Source organism: Ricinus communis, chromosome 9 (assembly GCF_019578655.1).
Source record: "Ricinus communis isolate WT05 ecotype wild-type chromosome 9, ASM1957865v1, whole genome shotgun sequence".
Lineage (NCBI taxonomy): Eukaryota > Viridiplantae > Streptophyta > Magnoliopsida > Malpighiales > Euphorbiaceae > Ricinus > Ricinus communis.
In genome coordinates, this window is record NC_063264.1 from 4621260 (window position 1) to 4636153 (window position 14894).

At 31.5% G+C, this 14894-nt stretch overlaps 2 protein-coding genes across 2 annotated transcripts; one reads left to right on the top strand and one right to left on the bottom strand.

Annotated features, from left to right (window-relative positions):
- The first annotated feature begins 3730 nt into the window (after positions 1–3730).
- Positions 3731–8314, top strand: LOC8263738 (protein NRT1/ PTR FAMILY 5.2). The gene is made up of 4 exons (XM_048379293.1): positions 3731–4012; positions 5294–5511; positions 6436–7001; positions 7128–8314. The coding sequence occupies exons 1-4, from the start codon at positions 3889–3891 to the stop codon at positions 8014–8016; spliced, it is 1797 nt and encodes a 598-aa protein (XP_048235250.1). The 5' UTR covers positions 3731–3888; the 3' UTR covers positions 8017–8314.
- A 337-nt stretch (positions 8315–8651) lies between these two features.
- LOC8263736 (protein unc-13 homolog) lies at positions 8652–13060 on the bottom strand. Its single transcript, XM_002528765.4, has 5 exons — positions 12183–13060; positions 10965–11846; positions 10414–10869; positions 10102–10288; positions 8652–9986 (listed from the first exon to the last, which is right to left on the bottom strand). The coding sequence occupies exons 1-5, from the start codon at positions 12849–12851 to the stop codon at positions 9007–9009; spliced, it is 3174 nt and encodes a 1057-aa protein (XP_002528811.1). The 5' UTR covers positions 12852–13060; the 3' UTR covers positions 8652–9006.
- Positions 13061–14894: the final 1834 nt, after the last annotated feature.

Consider the following 14894-nt stretch of genomic DNA (forward strand, 5'->3'; position numbering starts at 1 on the left):
TTGTACTACCAATTATATGTTTGATGCTGCAATATATAGAAAAGTATTTAATTATTATTATTCTTAATATTTAATGAGAGAGATTATCAATTATAATTAAAGCATACGTTCTCAATAAAATAGATTCAACAAATTTATTAAATACTCTAATAATATTAATTATTACAAAATCAATTTAGAGAAGTATCATCATACTCTTTATTTCTTTTACAAAAAAATGCATTTATGTATATATAATTATATTTGATTTTAATTAAATTTTTGATTCTCTATTTAACTTTTCATAGAAATAATATCTTAAAAATTAAATTTTTTATAGTATTCATTTAAAGGTCATTTGATTTGCGAAAAAATAGAGTGAAAATAAAAATGGAAATGAGACTTGAAATATTAGTATTTGGTTCGTTACAAATTACTCTCAAATCGAAATGAGATACTCTACTAATAGAAATCATCTATTCTCTCATTTCTCTTAAAAATAAAAAATTTATCTCCAAAAAAAAAAAAATCAAATTGAATCAATTATAAATAGTTAACTAAATGAAATAATAACTTATTTTTCATGTAAACACTACTTTTATATATTTATTATATATAATAATTATAAATTATATATTATTTTTAATTATAATTAAGTATTATGATTATGTCAATAATAAATAAATTTAATTTTCATTCTATACTCGATCAAATAATATATAAAATATAACTATTCTTATTCTCTCTTTTTTTATTGCCACTCCTAAGACTGAACTAAACAGATCCTTAATGCGGATGGCTTAGAAACAAACTTTTATTTATATATCTCTTTTAATTTCTCTTTGGACAATATAAATTATGAATCTCAGGAAAATAAAAAAATCTATCATTAATCTTTATCAACATTGTCTAATAAATACAAAAATGTCATCATCTGGTGGGTATTAAAGTTCAATATATATATCATGTGTGTGAACTCTTGACATTTGTTTTTGTCAAATTTTTGCCCTACCAACTTCATTATTCATAAACTATGAAACTAAAAAAGATGATAAATGTACTTCTCATCCATTCAATGGTTTTGAATTTTAACAAGGATATGGTTTGTATGAGACACTAACAAGCATACACTACTGGACAGAGTTATGAAAATGATGTCAAAACTTTTTCCATTCAATGAATTTTTTCAATTAAGCTACTACATAATTAAAAAATGATCCCAGTCATTTTCATGGATACCATTCTCATCTAAATTGCAAAAGAATTTAACAAAAATTGATAAAATTTTAATTATTCCCTAATTTTCATGAAAGGTTTATAAAATGAATTAAATTTAAACCGCTTGGATGGAAATTATTTAACCGCTTTGTTAGCCATAATATATAAACATGTGCTTCGTCAATTAAGAGCCAAGTAAAACCAAGAATTAAAGAATAAGGACTCTTTAAAACCAAATTAATCGATAATGGACAAAATTATAGAGACCTAATGAAGGTTTTAGCCCATTTTTCTCTTATAAAAGAACTACTCATTTTGAAGTACTCTTATGTATTATCATTTAGAATACCACACATGGATTTATTTATTCAATTTTTTTTTTTATATATATAAAAGCTGTGATATTTTCAATCAAAGAAAAACGTGACAAACAGATAGAGACGGAGAACAAGGGAGTCAAACTCTGGTGGTGGAGGATTCCATAGTTCAAACAAGAAACCTTATCTAAATTTTCAATATGGCTTAATGATTTTTGTAAATCCCCTAAATTAGATAAGAATTAAAGACTAATAAATATAAAAATAATTATGACTATTTAAAAGTGTATTATTGTTGTCGCAGACTTTATGATTATAAGAAACAAATTCTTTCTAATTATCTTAGGAGAAAAAGAAAAGGATAATTATTATTGTAATTGACTAAAAGAGCTTAAAGGAGCAAAAGAGTCAAAGTGAGTTAAAGATGTGTTAAATTCTGGAGGCTAACATAAATGCACAAACAGAGAATCATAATTTCCACAACCCCCATTAAGCTTGCTGTATAATCATTCAATTTTTTCTGAAAGATTAATACTTAGAAGTTACTTGAATTGCAATTGCAAAACCATTTCATTCCAGGGCTTTTTTGGTGAGTCGAAGTTTCCATAATACGGATTGGGTTCTTCTCCAAATTGAAAAATTAACGATTTGTCTATCTTATCCATTTTCTTTATATTATTGACTTAGGAAAATAGATTTCATAAGACTTGTCTATATTTATAGATCTGAATGTCCAAGCTCTTCATTTTATATTCCTTAATTATCATTATTGATTAATGTATGTCACAAATGATAAGATTACTCCTTCTTTTCTTTTTCCTCGTTTATGTTTATGATTAATTCTATAACTACCATCTTATCTCTTATGGTTATGTTTAAATTACTGTCCTTCTATAAACCATATAGATAGAAAAAAAAATATATAAAAAAAAAACAATTATACAGATAGAAGGAAGGAGGAAAATTGTCCTTTTTCAGTATTTCTCATACCTTTTTAAGTACGAATTCCAGTTTAGATTGCGTTGGTTTCCTTAATTATCTGATATGTAAGAAATTCATTTTGTTTGTTTCCATTTTCAATGTTTTTCTTGAAGAGATAAGATATAACCAACACAAATTTAGAAGGAAGAAAAAGAACTTGCCTTATTATTATTATTATTTTTTTTTTGTAATTATTTGTACGAAATTCATTATATTTATTCCTTTAATTTCCATATTTAATTTGGTGAAACTTTTCATTTTTTTGTATTTTTGTTTCTATAATTGTTACCGTCACAAACGTAACTAATTATGTAAGTCTACATAATTAATGACATTAATCATTTTAAGAAAAATACTAAATATCTTTCAATTCTTACCAACTTAATGTGTCATATATTATTTTTATTAAACTGTTTCTTAATATTTTAATATTAAATTATAGTTTTAATACAATAATATATTGCCACATCAAGTGAGTAAAAATTGTGCAGCATTACTCATTTCTTATTTAGCTCAATTTTAAAATTTAATGTAGTCTGTCTTTATTATTATAAATTATTATATATTTGAAAATATTAGAATCCGTTAATTTAGATAATAAGTAAAAAATTAACTAGTAATTTTTTTAAGTAGATTATTTGACATATACCTAGATACATTTTAAAATTTGTCTCAAAATATATATCTTTTATAAAAGATGTCAAGTAATTCTTTCGCAGGCAAGAATTTATTCAAGAAGTAATTTAATATTCTCTATATGTCTTTCTATTAAATAATTAATTTTTTATTTTAATATTTCTGCATATTTTTCAATAATATAAAATATTTTACTTTTTAATTACTTTTTATTAATAAAATAAAAAGAGAAAGAAATAAGTAAAAAAATAAAATAAAATAATATACTTTTAAATGAACTTTAAATCATGTTAAAAAAATAATAAATTAAAAAATTCATTGAAAACATAATTTTTACACTACTTCGTATAATAAAAAAAACCATAAATTAAAATTTATTAGCTAGTTAGGTTTGTTAGGTTTGAACTTATGGCATTCCTATATTAACAAAATAGACATCATGACTTTATACCGCCATTTGGTAATTTTCTTAAAAGAGAAAAAAAAAAAAATATGAGGTCATATCTGTCGTTTGAACCGAAAATGAAAGTTTGGTGGTAAGAGGAAGCTGATGATTGGCCACAATAAGCGAAAGGGAATTATTACACGAATAATATTATAATGGCTAAGTTTATTTGAGCTCTATAAAAGAGCTGTATGCATACACAAATTTAGCACACATATGCAGTGCCATATAGCTAGTTAGAGCAAAAGAAAGCTAAAAAGAAAACTGAAAACAAAGAGGAAAAGGTTGGGTATATTCTAAAGTTCAGTTCAAATGGCAATGGTAGAAGAAGGAGGTGCTGATAATAATTACACACAAGATGGAACTGTGGATCTCAAAGGAAACCCTGTTCTTAGATCCAAGAGAGGTGGATGGAAAGCTTGCTCTTTCATTGTTGGTAATGATCTCTCTCTCACTCTCTATATTCCTTCTTTCTAGATCTTCTCCTTCTCTGTCCTTCCTTTTTTCTCTATCTAGGGCATGTACCTTTTCTTTTTTTCTTTGTTCTAAAGTTGGTCAACCAAATCTTATCTCTTAAGTTCCTTGAAACTTGGAAGTATAAGGGCAAGGAAAGTCTGTGAAACGAGGGTCACTTTTATCATTGTAGGACAAAGTTTAAAGAAGGCATGAACTCTCATTTATCAACTCATTCAATTGGGTTATATGTAGATAAATTTTTACAGAAAGCCTAACAGGGATTTCTGTTAATGAACAACTCAAAAATGCTGTTGATTTTCCAGAAAAAGGGTTAATTAAAGAGGTGGAATCACCAATTTGAAATAGCTAATTTATTTCATTTCATTGATTTAGTTTCACTGTTTCTTTCAACAATTTCTGCTGTGTTGTTGAGAATAAAAGGATAATAAATGTTCGGTTTAGACCAACCTCATCCTCTCCCTAGCACAAGTTTTATTGTTAAAAAAAGAGCATGTGCAATTTTTGTACGTACCCAATGTGAAATTAATACATTTCTCAAATATACACCTGCCTTTTTGTTCTATATATTGATTGTGCTTTAAACTCAAAGAGCAACTCCTTCACCAAATCTATATATATTTCTTTTCTTTTTTTTAAATATAAATTATATATATATATATATAAGGAAATGAAAGCGCATTCAACTAATCTAGTACATGATGTTTATATATATTATTATATCAAAAGATGATACTAGAATCAAATCAAGGCCAACTCACATTCAATTATTCTAGTCCCATAATGTTTGAATAGTATGCCAAAAGATGATACACTAAAATCATATCTTGGGCAGAAGTTGGACTTTTGCATGCAAACAAATTAATCCTTTCAATGTGAAAATATAATCTTTAACAGTATAGTCAATTATTAGCTTAAAAAAGAATAGTCCCTATCAATGAATTCCTACCTTCTGTTAAAAAAAATAAAAAATAAAATTAGCTTAAATGATTATAATGGACAGGCTACAGTATTAGACCTTTTATCCTTGTCATCAAATTAATTTACTTGTCAGTTACACTCCCTATCTTCTTTTCATACACTTAGCTATAAATTTCAGAAATTGAATCTTCTTCTGGTAACACTGGCAATATATATTAAAATAAAAAAACGTCAGCTGGGGGAGGGAATCTTGGACCCTGAAATTATTAATATTAAAATGTGGTAAATAACTAAGGGAAGATGGTGTTGTGTGGGGATGCAGTGTACGAGGTATTTGAAAGGATGGCATATTATGGAATATCAAGTAATCTGGTTCTGTACTTGACGAAAAAGCTCCATGAAGGGACTGTGAAATCAGCAAACAATGTCACGAACTGGGTGGGTACCATATGGATGACTCCTATTTTGGGTGCGTATGTTGCCGATGCTCATCTTGGCCGCTACTGGACCTTTGTCATCTCATGCATCATCTATCTCTCTGTACGTTACTTTATTACTCTCTCTGTTATTTCAAGCGTTATGTTTTGCTGCATGTGTTATTGTTTTTCATTTTCTTTTGGTGAATAAAATGGATTGAAGGGACGATTTTTAATTGAAATTAGTAAACTTCTTTTGGGTGAATGCTTTGACTTCTCAGGATTTGGTGTTTTTTATACGGCAGAATAACTATAAAAAAATGTCTTGTTAGGTGGTGTGAACGTGTCGTTTGGTCATTTTGATGATTTGAATAGTATGACAACTTGGCAAGTAGGACCACAGCTGCGCTTATTTTTTACACCACAACTTCAACTCAATTAATTTTAATTTTGTCTTCACTTGATAAGCTTAGGCTTTCATATATTGTCGACAGATTTTTCCGTTTCGTTTTTGTAGCTTTCAACTCTCTAAGTCAAGTTTTTGCATGTTACTCTAGCATACAGATGCACCCACTTGCATATATATATTATCAGGAAAACTGATATTTGGTCATCAAATGTCTATGTGGATAACTCCGTTTTAAAACAGTTCATGGGACTTGAAGTTTGAACAGATCTTGTATTATAAAATATTTGTTTAAGTTATTAAGTCAAGCTTTTTATTAAAATTATACTGGACTCTAGTACCATATTTATAATACATTAATCCCACCTCAGAATACCAACTGACTTTGAAGCATAGATAAAATGAATGCTCGTTTTATCTTTTTATGAGATACTTAACTAGTAAATATGAGAGTGACTGAGGATGGAATTCTAAAACTTTTGAAAAAAGAAAAAGTACACCATTCAACAATTTAAACTATTAAGTGAGATTTCAAATATTGTTTAATCAGTAATCCCTTTTTTCTTTAATTGAAGTTTGAGGCGACTACTAATTACTATTATCAGCACTAATTCACTATTAATATCTTTAATCTGATTGCAGGGGATGTCTGTGCTAACACTATCAGTATCACTTCCAGCACTAAGACCACCCCCATGTAAGGAAGCCAATGTTGACGATTGCCGAAAGGCCTCACCGTTACAATTAGCAGTATTTTTCGGTGCCCTTTACACACTAGCCATAGGCACCGGAGGAACCAAGCCGAACATCTCAACGATCGGCGCCGATCAGTTCGATGATTTCGACCCTAAAGAGAAGGATCATAAGCTATCATTTTTCAACTGGTGGATGTTTAGCATTTTCTTTGGGACACTCTTTGCTAATACAGTACTTGTTTATATTCAAGATAACGTTGGGTGGGCATTAGGCTATGGGCTTCCAACTCTTGGCCTTCTCATATCTATTTCTATTTTCCTGGCTGGTACACCTTACTATAGACACAAGATACCCGCTGGCAGCCCTTTTACAAGGATGGCAATGGCCATTGTAGCTGCCATAAGAAAAATAAAGATGCCAATTCCTAATGATCCTAAAGAACTCTATGAGCTTGACTTGGAAGAATACGCAAGAAATGGGAAGTTTAGGATTGACTCCACACCTGGCTTGAGGTGTGCATCTATAGTCCTACATATATAAGTACTAGAAAACTTACATATCATGTCAGATGGCTCTCCAAGTCTCAATATTTCTTTTCTTTTTTTTAATGGTATCTTATGCACTTAAATTATATGCAGGTTTCTCAATAAAGCAGCAGTGAGAACAGGTTCAACTGATCCATGGATGCTTTGCTCAGTAACTCAAGTGGAGGAGACTAAACAAATGCTAAGAATGATACCAGTCTTAATTGCCACTTTTGTTCCCAGCACAATGATTGCTCAGATCAGTACCCTTTTTGTCAAGCAAGGCACTACCCTTGATAGAAATATTGGCAGCTTTAAAATCCCTCCAGCAAGTTTATCAGGATTTGTGACCATAGCAATGCTTATCTCTGTCGTTCTGTACGATAGATTCTTTGTCAGGATAACGCGAAAATTGACGAATAATCCTAGAGGGGTTACTCTTCTTCAGAGGATGGGAATAGGCATTGTTTTCCATATCATAATCATGATTATTGCATCCCTTATAGAAAGGTACAGACTTAGTGTGGCAAAAGAACATGGATTAGTTGAAAATGGAGGACAAGTGCCTTTAACAATATTCATCTTACTTCCACAATTTGTCCTTATGGGAATGGCTGATGCATTTCTAGAGGTGGCCAAGCTCGAATTCTTCTATGATCAAGCACCTGAAAGCATGAAGAGTCTTGGCACTTCTTATTCAACTACTAGTCTTGGAATCGGAAACTTTCTTAGCAGTTTCCTTCTGTCGACAGTTTCTCGTCTCACAAGCAAAAATGGTCACCAGGGATGGATATTGAACAACTTGAATGCTTCTCATCTTGACTATTATTATGCGTTCTTCGCAATATTGAACTTCTTTAACTTCCTTTTCTTCTTAGTTGTGATCAAGTTTTATGTGTATAAAGCTGAAGCTTCAGACTCAATGGAAGTACTAGCTGAACAATTGAAGGGGATGAGATTGCAAGCACCAAATCAGGAAGTGTCTAATACAATACTGAATTAAGAGTATAGATTATGGAGAAGAAAAAGCTAGCCTATACAGAAGTCAGAGTCAAAGTTGAAGATTACAGGGTGATCATTTTGCTGCAAACCGCAAACTCCTTGGTCGACCAGCTTGGAAGTCTGCAAAGGAGTGAAAAATTTGCTTGGAGGTTATGGTAACTTGATACTTAATTGTATGCTGCATTTTCTGCAGTGACCCTTGACAAAAGAAAAATGAATAGAAAAAGGAAATTATGTGTATTCTACATGTTGCAATGAAAAGGAAAAAAAAGAAAAAGAATATTTGAAAACTTGCAAAATGTTCGTCTTAATACTGATTCGATTTAGATTCTGCGCCACTCCTAAAACTTTACTGCTAAGCTGAGGTGCAGGTTGTGAAGAATCATGGATAAGCTCCGTATTATTCTGTCTTTCTGGATATCAGAAATGAGATCGGTTAGTACTTCGGTATGATTTTCACTGTACTTATTTTTCAGTTTGCAATTCATTTTCTTAACTAATTGACTCAACAGAAATATAGTAACCGCACCAACAAGACAACTATGCTTTACATCTTAAAACTACTGTTCCTTTTTTCTCAATTTCATGGCCTTAAAAGTAATATAAAAATATTAAATCAGCAAATGACAACAAAAAAAGTGAAAATTAAATGAATAAAATGAAAGAATATCTGCACATGCTCCTTTTTCCCTAACGAAAATGTTCCCCACCACACAGATTCATTAACAGTTCCTATTCCTACAAAGAATTAATGCCGAAAACAAGTACATGTCAATACTCTGTCGACCCCCCGCTATTAGATCTTTGATATAGCATTTAACTTTTAACTGAATCCTGTATACAGTAATCCCTCTCACATTTCCATTTGTTTTTAATGTTTGTTCTGTTACATTGCCGGAAGAACTAACATCAGAATGAACCATAATATTTATAATCACCTTGGCTGTAATGTACAAGATGTCAAAAAAGAAGTTCATCTTATCTTCTTCTTTTATTTCCTCTTTGCCAATTGGAATGATTTCTTCAAGAAGTGATTTGCTGCTTTATCATTTCTGTAACACAGCACTCTCAAGATTGTGTTTGGATCTGCTCTATTCCATCTTCCAGTTGTTGGCGGCATGGGTAGTTTTTGGCCGGAACCCATTACTCCTATACCACTTGTTTCACAAGTCACAATGCTGAAATCTTCCATTAGTTGCTCCGTACATTCACCCATTAATGCTATTACCCCCTCAACTATGTCAGCTTCCCTCTCTACTAACTCTTCATTTATCAATCCTTCACCACACACACAAAACACACGCTTTAGATTCTCAAAATCCTCCTCAATCATTGGGTGATCAGATCGATAAAACACCCTAGAGCACCCTCCAGCAAGCAAAACCATGAGGAAAGCCTTAAATGTGGCTCTCATTACTTCTCTCAGAGCCAAAGCTTGAGCTCGGTCAGTGAGAATTGCTGTCAAAAGAGTAAGATTCTGCTTGAGAGTTCTCAATGCAGGCCTGATCCTAGCATTTGCTACATCACCGAGATAGAGAGTTTCATAAAATACAGAATTTGAATCAAGGAAGATTAAACGGTATGCAGCAACTTCTGACACATGTTGACAAGCAGATTGGATAGCCGCATGGGTTTGTTCGAAGTAAGAAGAGGCATTAGAGCGGTGCCTGCGATGGCTGGCATGACGAGTACGGGCTGAAGCAACAGTTCTTGGAGCAAGGGCAAGGGTCTTGTCTAGAGAATGGAGGTGAGAAAGAAGATAATGCAAAGTATTGAGTCGGATATAAAGGCGTTGCGTTCCGCGGCTTGTTGATGGTCTAGGATGGTGAGCTTCTGTTGCTCCTCCATGTTGGTACATCTCTTCTGTGCCAACACTGCACGGAGTAGCCTTCTTCCACAGCTTGTAGAACTTCGAATCGCGGTTGCATCTTGTTAGGGGAGGTAGTGTGGGGACATAGCTCTGTTTTGATCCTGGAAAGACATTGAAATCAGAACACCGAGCTTTAGGAAAAGTTCTAATTAAGCAAACGAGTCATAATAGAAAATCATTCAGGATAGTAGCAAGGGTAAGTATACCAATTCTTACCACAAGCTTCTACAAATTTGATGTATTCTTGGAAGAGATGCTCTAAACCTTCGGCGAGATCACAAACAAGATCATCAGTAATTCCAACAGGAATTTCAAAGAATTCGTCCAGAGTTTCCTTGGCTATTTTCATCAACTCCACAACTGACTGCGCATACGGCTCGTTTTTAGACTTCGGATTCCATGTCTGTAACATAGATTGCACCATTCATTCTCTGGTACTTTTAGCATAAAATGAAATACAGTCTTATTCATATAATTTATAAACTTAGTTACATAGATTCTACTAAATGCTTCAATAAAAGAACTTACTTCTGAATCTCTTGCTCGGATAAAACATTCTCTCCCTTTTTTCATCTTATCCTCAATCCATTGTTTCATGACCCTCATTATGACTGAATCAACTTCAAATGGAACCATCTCTCGCACGATGGATTTACCTCCGTCCTCACAATCCGCAGAATCTTCAACTACCATTTGAACCAAGAACTTTTCAAGCTTTCCTGCCCTCTGCAATACTTCAACTGACTCATAATTAAGCGTGGACATTCCGGCAAGATACTGCTTGAAGACTGCCCCATAGCAATGGTGTAGTGTTACAGCCGCAACGCTAGCTGCAATTGATTGCCATTTCTTCAGTATGGGACTAAAGCTTTCCCTCTCTCTCGAGGCCAAATCCTCAGTTTCTTTAGCTAATTGCAGAAGAGCCTCGCTCGCCTCATCTTTCACTTCCACACTTGTACTTTTATAGCTTCCTGTTTCTATTATCTGTAACCGCGAATAAACTATATAGATTAGAGAAAACAGAATGCTGCATCCAATATTCAACCTTTACTAATCCTTTATACAATAAAGGCACCAACCTTTGCAAATGCATTCTTTATAGAAGCTCGAATATAGTGATCGACACGATCTCCAGATGAATCAACTATTCTTGTGGGTTGTTTCCCTGCTCCTTCCGTAATGGTAACATCCTCACCCAAAATCTTTGATGCTGACAAAGCCAAAGGCAAAAGATTCTCGATCAAGAAAACATTTCCCCTCTGGAAATAGTCATGGTAATGAAGTAATCTCCTCTCGGCCCACCCTTGCATCGAAGCTAACATAGAAGCCAAAAGCTTAACATAAGTAGCCTCTCTGTCAGGCTTTTTTGCATCATTAGCCACCTCCGTTGACAACATTGCGTGTGCAGCGTAAAGAAGATCAGGCTCAGTTTGTGAAGTTACTACATATTGTTGGAAAAGCACCCAAGTGAAGCAAAGATTGTGTATAGGTCTATTGATTCCTAATGTAGACCATGTCTTCTTTATTAATTCTACAAGCTCATCAACCTCATCAAGGACTAATGTCTCATCCCTGAAATCAAATATTGCTTGAAGGAGGCAAGTATATATATGAAGGTTGAGGGGGAACCCATCAGCCCAATGACAAACATCTGTAGGTGCACCATTAGGGCTACGCCAAGACAAGGAAACAACACTGTTGCATAAGGTTCTCATGGTATCAGAGTTTTTGCTAGTGTCAATGGATTTTGTGTCGCTGGCGCGAATGATTTCGCGAAGGCGCATAGCAAAGGAGTTTGATTTTTCTAGTGGAACTGCTGGGTGGAGGAGAAGGCCGGTTTCTAGGATTTTTAGCTGACGCCTTTGCCAGAGATGATACTCATGCATATCATTGAATTCTGATGGTTTAAGGTGGCGGAGCAGCTCTAGTGGGAGGATTATTGTCTCTGCTCTTCTTCCCATCTGTGGAAGATTGAGAAGACGTCAATGATAGATAGATCTTTTCAAGAACAAAAGTTTGCAATATTAAAAATTCATTTCAAAGTAGTTTACAATATTAATGTTTGTACTTTTTCTTCTCAAGCAAGTCCAAATCTCATAGCAGGCATGATAATGATAACTCATATTCAAATCAAGAAATCACTAGCATTTTTTTTACAACAGAAGGAAAAAAATTCAACCTTTCCAGATTATCAACAGAACTTAAAATCATTACATGCAAGATATCAATAAATAATCGTATGATATAGTATATTATAATCATCATAGAAAATATAAAAAAAATGCAGCATTACGTACTTGGCCAACAAGAGTCCTCATAAGCGTCTTTCTCAATCTATTATCACTCTGCTCAGTGACTCGCATTTGCAATTTCATAATCTCCGCAGAAGTCAAAGGCCTTCTTGGTCTGGAAGCCGGAACGGTATTGAACCCAGTACCAGGGCTATACCCACCACCATTATGGTTATGCGGCGGCGCATTAGGAGACCCCGGCCCTGACCCTGCGCCACCTCCTCCGCCACTTGACATCCTCCGTGACGGCGACCTCCTTATCATCTTTAACCCTAGCGCACGTTTTATCCTGCTTGTTGGTGTCAACACAACTACAGCTCCTCCTCCTCCTCCTGCTCCTCCTCCACCACCAGCACCTACCCTCCCGCCGCTAGAAGACCCTGATGGTGACATGGGTCCTCCTCCTCCTCCATTATTAGCATCACCACCACCACCATGATGGTGGTGGTGGTGGTTTGAATAAAACGTAATATTGTTTCTGCCACCACCAAAGCCTGGAGATGATCTACAAGCTGTAAAGAAAACCTCATAAGCTGTCTCTCTAATGTCGTCGCGGTCTAGTCCGTGTATGTCACCGAAAGGCCATGTGAGGTCTGTCTCCGATGGGTCACAGGCAGCGGGACCTGAAAGGAGTGGACCAGAGAAGGTGTCCTTTGTTGGGTTTTGGTGGGCCATTTAGGAGCTAATAGCACACAAATAAACAAAGAAAGAAAAAAGAAAATAGTTTTTTTTTTTTTCTTTGGTTAGATGGTGATCATGGCCGGCGGGAGCGGGTAGGGAGAGAAGCTGGGCATTTTATTATTAAGAGAGAGAGGGAAGAAAGAAAGAAAGGGATAGAGAGAGAATGAATATGTAGATATGGAAGTTATGGTAGTTTTGTTAGTTGTTAGTTATTTTTACAGCTATTTTTGTAATATTATTTATTTAATTTACAAATTAGGCCATAATTAAATTTAAAAAATTGCCAAAATTGAAATATTAACTGCCGACAGATCAAATTGAGATATGTAAAGTACCAATAGATTAAGAAAAATGAGAGAGAAGGTTTTGATGGGTAGGAGGCAACGTTGTTGTTTTAAGCGAAGAAAACGAACATTTTTTGGTGGTGAATTATGTGTCTTTGCAAATATTAGCATTTGCTGCTCCGACTATTTCTGCTAATTTTCGTTTCCTTTTCTTTTCTCTCTGTATTCTTCTTATTTTCCTATAAATTCCTTTATGGAAGTAAAACATAACTATCGCTTCTTGTTTTATCTATATTTATATAATAATTTTTGATATATAAATTTTTTTGTTTTGACACGAATATTATCTTTTAACACATAAGATTCAAGCTTATGTATAGTTTTATCGTTTTTTCTATTAATTTATCAATTAATTTGTTATATTTTTAATTTAATGCTGAATATAATTCTAAGAAATAAAATATTAATTATATTAATATTATATTAGTTAATAAATAATTTCATAATCAGATAATAATACTAATATCATAAAATAACATATTAATTATATTTTAATAATATATTAATTAATACATTAATTTTTTAATTATATAATAATTTTAATTCTAAATAATAATATTTTAATATGTTATTTAATAATAAATTAATTTTTTAATTATATAATAAGTTTCTAATTTTAAAAAATTAGTAATATTAATTATATTGATAGTATTAATTTATGTAATATTAAAGTTAATTAATAAATATTTTTGAAATAATTCTTATATTATTATACTAATAAAAATCTAACTTTTTAAAAAAATTAAAAAGAATATTTAAATATAATTAGTTTGCTATAATATTTTAAAATATTATAGATTAATATCAATAATAACAAATTATTAAATCATATTTATTAACTTAATTTTATAATTGAATTAATAATAACGTCTGTGCGATGCATCGATACACGACTAGTATATATTAATTTCTGAGATTTAAATTTTTTTTGATATGTATACTTAATTTTTGACATATAAAATTTTAATTTTGATATATATATATTTACTTTTGATACACAGGATTCAAGCTTATGTGTAAATTTATAATTTATTCTATTAATTTATTGATTTATAAGTTACATTTCTAATTAAATATTAACTCTAATTTTAAAGAATAACATATTAATTATATTTTAATTTAACTAATAAATAGTTTCATAATCAGATAATGATACTAATTCTATCATAAAAAATAACATATATCAATTTTATTTTAATATTATATTAACTAATAAACTAGTTTTATAATTAGATAATAATTCCAGTTCTAGAAGATAATATCTTAAATTATATTTTTAATATTATATTCAATAATAAATTGTTTTTTTAATTATTTAATAAATTCTTGATTTAAAAAAAAAATAATTGTATTGATATATTAATTTATATAATATTTAAATTAATTAATAAATAATCTTTATATTATTGCATTAATAAAATTTTAAAAATAATGATATTTAGAAATAGTTAGTTTGCTATTATTTTTTAAGATTTTATACATCAAATACTAAATATCAAAAAATTTATTAAATTGTATTTATTAAATTAATTTTATAATTAAAATAATAATAATAGTCGTGTAATCTACGAATAAACGACTAATTTATTATAATTTATTACTAGTATTTTCCTTTTTCTTTTTTATATATTATTAGTCATGATTAAATGGTAAATTTCAGATGTGTCTCGTTATTTATATTATAAAGAGAGTT